General features: G+C 26.5%; 2 protein-coding genes across 2 annotated transcripts; both read left to right on the top strand.

The window, feature by feature from the left end:
• Positions 1-1536: 1536 nt before the first annotated feature.
• Phum_PHUM326030 (uncharacterized protein) lies at positions 1537-3179 on the top strand (the record flags this gene model as incomplete). The annotated part of the gene is made up of 3 exons (XM_002427478.1): positions 1537-1597; positions 1880-2017; positions 2929-3179. The coding sequence occupies 3 exons, from the start codon at positions 1537-1539 to the stop codon at positions 3177-3179; spliced, it is 450 nt and encodes a 149-aa protein (XP_002427523.1).
• Positions 3180-3910: 731 nt separating this feature from the next.
• On the top strand, positions 3911-5818 carry Phum_PHUM326020 (adenosylhomocysteinase, putative; the record flags this gene model as incomplete). The annotated part of the gene is made up of 2 exons (XM_002427477.1): positions 3911-3946; positions 4205-5818. The coding sequence occupies 2 exons, from the start codon at positions 3911-3913 to the stop codon at positions 5816-5818; spliced, it is 1650 nt and encodes a 549-aa protein (XP_002427522.1).
• Between the last annotated feature and the right edge of the window lie 2791 nt (positions 5819-8609).

Here is an 8609-nt window from a genome sequence, read left to right as displayed (position 1 = left end):
TCGCAATTTTTTTTTTTTGTGGGAGCTCCAGAGAGAAAGAGAGAGAGAGAGAGAGAGAGAGAGTGAAAGTTTTACAAATTTAAAAATTTTCTATTTTAATTTCGATTTTCTTTTAATTTTTTTTTTACAAGTATTCTACCGGAAACGGAAAATAAAACAAAAAAAAAACATTTCTTGCGGGTTTTTACACGTATTTTCTATTTTTCTCATACGGAAAAAAATTGTTTTTGTTTCCCCCCCATAACCTTTTTTTAACCTTTCGTTTCCATTTTCTCCCTCCTTCCCCTTTCCAATTCCCCCCTCCCCGGCTCGTATCTTTCGTAAAATCCTTTTTTTTAAAATAAATAAATTTAAAATCTTGTTAATTGTCACGTTTTTTTTTTTTTTTAACCAAACGCGAAGCATGATTTTATCATTTTTTTTTTATTCCTTTTTCGTAGTATCATTTTTCCTTTTTTTATTCCTTTGAATTTCCTTTTTTAAACCCAGTTCACAAATTATTATTATTATTTTTTTTAAGGTTCAAGGTATTTGTTCACACCGAAAATCTTGTTTTTTTGTTCATCTCTTACAAAAAAAAAATAAGTTAAATTATTTTTTATTGCTTATTAAAGAAAAAAAATTTTTTTTTTACAAAATGGCAAAATTTGCCATTTTGTCAAAAATTGGTTGTTAAATTTAACTAATAAAAAAAAAAAAAAAAAATTGAAATTGGAAAAATTTTTTTTTTCTTTTCTTACACTCGAATGATTACGTAACCGAATAAATAAAATGAAATAAGAAGGAAGAGGGAAAGGGAAGGGGGAGAGAGGCAGGGGGAGGAGGCAAACCTAACGAAGGATGAACAAAATAAAATTTTAAATTTAAATTTTTCTTTTTTTTAAAAAAAAAAAAAAAAAAAAAATCTAAACGTGGCAAAAATGTGTCGACGGATATTGTGAACATATTTCATTATGGTAAATTCCAATCAAATACAAATTTTACGGTTTATTTATTTTAAATAAAAAAATAATAATAATAATACTGATGATGATGATGATGATGAGAACCGTGTAAAAAAAAAAATATTAGCGTTAGTATTATTATTATTATTTTCCGACGAATTTCGGAGTAAAATAGAATTTTTTTTTTTTCTCGATGTAAAATGCCTTTTCTCGCTGTAAAATGCCTTTTTATTAAATAATTTTTAAAAAAAATTAATTTTTCTAACGTAAGGTTGATAATTTAATAATTTCACTCTCTCTTTCTCTCTCTCTCTTGTTTGTTTTTGATTGTTTGTTCGTTTGTTTGTTTTAATTTTTAAGTATTGATCGAGTTTAAACAAATATTTAATTATTGACCTTTTTAAAATTAAAAAAAATCGTTTGCGGTACCTAAAAAAAAAACCAATATTATTATTATTTTACAAGGGATAAGTCATTCGTAGAATTTCATCTTTTAAATAATAATAATAATAATAATAATACTAATAATAATACTAATACTAATTGTAATTTTTTTTATTTTTTATTTGCAGAAAAATGTAAATTTCACGAAATGTCATATTCGTCAGATTCAAAAACGAAAAAAGATCCATCAATCGATGAAACAATCGTGAGTAAGTAAAAAAAATTATTATTATTATCACTATTATCATTATTATTAACGTCGCATTTTCATAGTTTCGTTCGATCCTTTGGAAAAAATTTTCTTTTTTTTTAAATGTAATAATTTCCCTCCGCCCTTTTGTTTCTCCACAAAAAAAAAAAAAAAAAAAACTCGAATCGTCTTTTTTCTCATAATTGCTATCATTATTATTATTATTTTATTCCTATTATTATCATCATCATCATCAATTAAAAAAAAAAAAAACTTATATTATTATTTTTATTATTATTAGATTATAATAAAACGGAAGCGGTTTTTTCAATAATTGCATTGGCACTTATGATAATCGGATTCATATTTTCTTGTTACACGTTCAATAACACGAGATACATGTTTAAAAGAACCGCCGGAGGAATACATTTCTTATCAAGTGAGTTCATTTCTTATCATCTATTGTTTATAAATAATAATAATAATAATAATAAATTAAATAATTAATATTTATAAGGATAAACAATAAGAAAAAAACTTTCATTGAGAAAAAAAAAATGGTAAATTTAACAAACATCATCATCCTCATCATCTTTGTATTGTTAAAAGCTTTTGAAAAATAAACAAAGACAACAAATAAAAAAAAATTAGAGAGAGAGAGAGAGAGAGAGAGGGGGAGATGTAGAAAACAATAGAATTTTTAATTTTTGATAAATATTATTATTATTATTATTATTATTATTAAAATTAATTGATAAATTAAGAGAAAAGGAATCGAACAACGAGTAATAACACTTTAAAATCATTATTTATTATTATTATTAAGTGGTTAAAATTTCTAAATGAAAAATAATAATAATAATAATAATAAATAAATAGAAAAAGTAAAAATACCATTATTATTATTATTATTATTAATAATATTTTATTCGTTTTTCAATAGTAATTTGTAAAATCGTTTTTTAAAAAAATTTAAGCAAACGAGAGAAAACGAGAGCAAACGCGCGCACACACACACACACGCAATAAAAAAAAAAAATAAAGGAAATAATTAATGGTGATAATAATAATGATAATGATAATGATAATAATAAATAAATGATTTTAAAAAATCTTTTTTTTTTTTTATCGTTTTTTTGCTTTAGCAAATTTGTTATGATTCGATGCCAAAAGTAATAAAAACCTTGTTTGAATAGTTTAAAGACATAAATTATAATTTTTTTTTGAGAGAGAAAGAGAGAGGGAAAGATAGAGTGAGAGAGAGAGAGAGAGAGAGAGAGAAAGAAAACAAAGAAAAAAAGGATGAGATAGAAAATTTATTCATTTATTTATTTATTTTGTTGTTTTTAGCTGGATCGACTTTAACGGTTATCGAAGTTGTTATTAATTCCATCGAATATGAAAAAAAACATTTACCATTTACTTATCCACCGGGTGCAACACATAAATACGGTTACAGTTTTGTATTGGCTTGGTTAGTTTTCATATGTAATCTTTTATCAGGTTGTGCCTTCATATTATTTTCAAAAAAAAGAAAAGGACAAAAAGCACCAAATGAAGAAATTGCAATGGCGGATTGTCCGACGATTATAGGAAGGTGAAATTATTATTATTATTATTATAAAAGAATTTATCAAATCGTTTGTGAAACTTTCTTTTTTTTTAAGTATAAATTTGTAAATAATTAAGTAATAATAATAATAATAATAATGGGTGCCTTTTAATATTTTACGAATCGTTTTAATTATCGTAAAATTTTGTTGATTTTATTTCTATTATTATTATTTATTTATTTACTTTTTTTTTTAATTATTTTAAATTTTTCTAATATTTGTGAATTTATTATAAAAAAAATTAAAAAATTAAAGAAAAGACGTTTAATAAAATTATGTGTATATTTTCTATAAAATTTTATTGTGAAAAATTGTGGAAATATATGAACAAACGTGATTTCTATGTTGTTGTCATTAAAAATTGTTTTTTCCATTTTAAATTTTATTTTTCTAATTGATTAAATAAATGTTTGAACAATTTATTATATTTTATTATTCAATTATTTGATTTGAAATTTTTTGTCGTTGTGGTTGTATTTGGAAGGTTTAGTTAAATGTTTTGAACAAATAATCAGATAATTTAATTATTACTGAGAGGAAAAAAAAAAACGTTTTTAAATATTTAAAAAATTGAAAGAGGAATTTATCAGTTTAAAATTACGGTGGTTATTCAGTTAGCGTAGTTAATTTAATTTTATTTTTTAAAATTATTAATTAATTTTAAAGTAAAAAAAAATATAAAAAAATATTGAGTTTAAAAAAGAAACAAAAAAATTCAAATGAAAAATTTAAGCGCTAAAGTCGTATGGCAACAAGTCGAATTTTTTTCTTTTTCAATATTCAACGAGACTAAGTAACTTGATAACGGAGGCTTTGAAATTGCGCGTTCAGTAATCTCGGTCACGGGATTTCTGATTAGTGTCACGTCAAGTCTCTTAACTTTTACGTCAGTTAGTATTATCTAATTTTCACAGCGAAAACTAGTCAATTTATTGTTGTTAAATTATTTAGTGAATTAATTACATTGTTGATAAACTGTAATTGTTTGTTTCATTAATTTTAATTAATAATAGACGTTGAATGGAAAAATGGCCGACGAAACATCTGTAAATAATGAAAACCATGGAACTAAATCTGCGCCAGCAATGATTTGCGACAGTCCTGTGACAGATCCTGGTTCCACTATTAAAATATTCGATGGTTCTAATAATTTTGGTGCGGAAAGAGCTAAAATTGAAATGCAATCATCGACGGCTTTAAAAAAATCTAACCGGTATCGAAGTCGTTCGTTGTCAGCGTCTTCCCAAGATTCATATAGTTCTGCTTCCTATACTGAAAGTAGTTCTGAAGAAGATGACGTTTCTCCAAGAGAAAAAATACAAAAAAATTCTTCAGGTTTTAAAGATTTTTGTGTACGAAATATAGCTCAAAGTGCTTTTGGGAGAAGGGAAATAGAAATAGCTGAACAAGAAATGCCTGGTATCATGGCTCTTAGAAAAAGAGCTGTCGATGACAAGCCTTTAAAACAAGCTAAAATAGTAGGATGCACTCACATAAATGCTCAGACAGCTGTATTAATTGAAACTTTGACAGCATTAGGAGCTCAAATTCGATGGGCTGCATGTAATATTTACTCGACTCAAAACGAAGTTGCAGCTGCTCTTGCTGAATCAGGTTTGTCAGTGTTTGCCTGGAGGGGTGAGACAGAAGAAGATTTTTGGTGGTGCATTGATAGGTGTGTTAATGCTGAATATTGGAGACCAAATATGATATTGGATGATGGAGGAGATGCGACTCATTTGATGCTAAAAAAATATCCAGGAATGTTTAAAATGATTAAAGGCATAGTCGAAGAAAGTGTAACTGGAGTACATAGATTATATCAACTTTCCAAAGCAGGTAAACTGTCAGTTCCAGCGATGAATGTAAATGATTCTGTAACTAAAACAAAATATGATAACCTGTACAGCTGTAGAGAATCTATAATTGACAGTTTAAAAAGGTCGACAGATGTTATGTTTGGAGGTAAACAAGTTGCAGTTTGCGGATATGGAGAGGTGGGAAAAGGATGTTGTCAAGCCTTGAAAGGTCTCGGATGTGTTGTGTATGTCACTGAAATTGATCCGATATGTGCTTTACAAGCTTGCATGGATGGTTTTAGAGTTGTTAAATTAAATGAAGTTATTCGTAATGTTGATATCGTTGTTACTGCCACAGGAAACAAAAACATAGTAACAAGAGAGCACATGGATAAGATGAAAAACGGTTGCGTTGTTTGCAACATGGGTCACTCAAACACAGAAATAGATGTTAATAGTTTAAGAACGCCGGATTTAACTTGGGAAAAAGTAAGGTCTCAGGTAGATCATATCATATGGCCGGACGGTAAGAGAATCGTTTTGTTGGCCGAAGGTAGATTAGTTAATCTTAGCTGTTCGAGTTTACCCTCGTTTGTCGTGTCAATAACGGCAGCAACGCAAGCATTAGCTCTCATAGAATTGTTTAACGCTCCTCACGGACGATACAAATCCGACGTTTATTTATTACCGAAAAAAATGGATGAATACGTTGCCAGTTTACACCTTCCGACGTTCGATGCTCATTTAACGGAATTAACAGACGATCAAGCTAAATACATGGGCTTGTCGAAAGCGGGTCCGTTCAAACCAAACTACTATAGATATTAGGTAATTAATAATAATAATAATAAAGCATAAACATTTGAAATTATAAAAGACAATGTTCAAATTTCACACAAAACGAACGAGAAACATAAATAGTAGATGAAGAAGAAAGAGAAAGAAAAAAAAATGGCGAAAGCTTTCACAAAAGGAGTTTTTTTTCTTTTTTTTTGTATGTGTCACATTAAAAGCATTCTCATACAAACATGAATGTTTAATGCGACAAAGAAATTTTCATTCAAAAAAAAATATTATTTTAATGAGTGACAGACAGTATGAGAAAAACCGATTTGAACGTTGTTTTGTTTACATCATTTTTATGCTTTTGTATATTATTTTCATTTGTTGCTATTGTAATGTAAGTATTAGATATATGAAAAATCCGTTTAGTTTAAATAATAGTTTTTAAAAAAAAAAAAACGAGAAAAAGAAAAAAAAACCACACACACACACACACACCATACAACAGAGAGACAAACAAACAAACAAACAAACGTTTGAATAGTTTTTTTTTTAAACACTTACTAACATTTAATGCCATTATTCGAGTTCCTAATGAATAGTGCTTGACCGAATTAGAATTTGAAATAAAGACAGAAAAAAAAAAAATTAGAAATGCAATAATATAATATTTTAAATATAGACAAATATAATAATAATAATGAATAAACTATAATAATAATATTAATAATAATATAATAATATAAAAATTAGTTTAAAATTAATGAGGTTGCACACACACATACACACGTGCGCGCGCGCGCTCTCGCGTAAAATTTTTTTGCCAATTTGTTCGTTACAAAATGGAACGTTTCAAATATTTAAATTTTTTTTTGTTATTATCATTATTATTTAGCTGGACAAAAACGAAAAAAAAAAGTTTATTTGAATTTTCTTTTTTTTTTTTTCTTTCTATTTAAAAGGGAGGGGGGAGAAAAATTGAAACGTGATCATTATCGCGAAAATAATCATTTTTTTTTTTTTAAAAAAAAAAAAAATTGGAAAATCGGAAATTTTTAAAATAAACGTATTTAAAATGGCGGATTCGTCCTCGTCCTCATCGTCGTGACGTCATCAATTAAAAAACCGAGAAAATTTTGCCGTTCGAAAATTACGTAACGAACAAATAGTTTTTTTTTTTTTTTTTTTTTCTTTTTTTTCCGTTTCTTTGCACTCGAATTAATTCTTAAGAAAAAAAAAAAAAAAAAAAAAAAAAAAAATTCAAGGTTGGCAAACGTGATTCCACCGATTGTTTTTACAGAACGTGAATTTTTTTCTCTCTTTTTTTTTTTCTTCTCTCTCTCTCTCTCTCACAAGTGAATTTTTTTGTCAATTTTTTTTATATTCCTGTCGTCGTGCAAAACCAAAAAAAAAATTTTTTTTTTACATTTTTCATTCATTCATTCATTCATTCATTCTCGCAGTTTTTTTTTATTACTTGAAACCTGTCGTCGCATCGTGAATGGTAATAATTATCATCATCGTCATCGTCATCGTCATGTCCGTTGTTGTCAAGCAGAAAGGAAAAAAAAAAAAAAATGTATTTAATATTTTTTTGTTTGTTCGTTTGTTTGTTTGCCGATTGATTTGAAAGGGTAACGAGGAAAACACGAATAATAATTTTCGCGTTTATCATTTTCTCACGATTATTAATTTCGAGCTTTGAGCTTTCATCATCATCATTATTATTATTATTATTAATTATTATTATTATTATCATTATTATTATTATTATTATTGTTACTACGATTATTAGTCTTTCACGACATCGAAACATTTAAATCATCGTGTTATTTACAAAAAAAAAAAAAAAGAAAATCCACAACAGCAACGTCGTGGGATGGGTGGGTGTTGGGAGGAGGGGTGGAGGACAGTCAACAAACACAACAAACAGTGTCAACGATTGTTTTTATTTTTTTTTTCTTTTTCTTTTCTCTTTTTTTTTCGTACCGGAAATAAAAATATCCGGATGATGATTAAATTTTTCGCGGTTTTTTTTTTTAAATAAAAAAATGGTGGTAGTAATAATAATAATAATAATAATTTGTTTAATTTTAATTTTGCAACCCGAAGCGAAAAAAAAATTAGGGGAAAAATGTTATTCATTTCCGGTTTGTTATTTTAAGTTAAAAAAAAAGGTACGCGTAAGTAGTGAAAGAGTTTTAGAGCGGAAATAACGAGTAAAAGAAACACGAAAGTTTTTTAGTTTTTTGCGAATTTGTTTTTTAAAAAAAATTTTTTTTTACGCGCGAATCGGAAACGGAAGTGCGGTGGGAAAAGGATGAAATCGAATTGGGGAAGGGGGGGGGAAATGGTAGTAATAATGATGATGATGATGATGGTTACGTTAATGATTGTTTCTGTCGCCGTTGTCGTTATTATTATTATTACTAGCATTCAAAAAAAAAGAGAAAAAAAATAAATTTTTTGTTTGTTTGTTGTTGTTGTTTTTGTCAGTATACGATATCGATCGTCAGTTATTGGGTAATAAAATGATAAGAAAAAATTTTTTTTTTTTAATTTATTGTCCTCATTCAGTTAATTTATTACTCGGTTTTTATCAGTGGTTTTTTTTTTTTTTGGTGATTATAATGAAAATTTATTTATTTATTTGTTAATTAATTATTAATTATTAAATTTTTTTTTTTGTATTAATCAAAAATAAATAATGATAATGATAATAAAAATAAAAAATAAAATCGATAAAATTTATTGTTTGTTTTTTCATTTATTTTTTATTTTTTTAATAATAAAAAATTGTTTATCACGTGTGCGCTATTAATAATAACTATTATTA

The sequence above is a fragment of the Pediculus humanus genome, genomic scaffold (assembly GCF_000006295.1).
Source record: "Pediculus humanus corporis 1103172107734 genomic scaffold, whole genome shotgun sequence".
Taxonomy (NCBI): Eukaryota; Metazoa; Arthropoda; class Insecta; order Psocodea; family Pediculidae; genus Pediculus; species Pediculus humanus.
The sequence above is the reverse complement of the archived record's forward strand: the minus strand, read 5'-3'. Positions and strand labels throughout refer to the sequence as shown.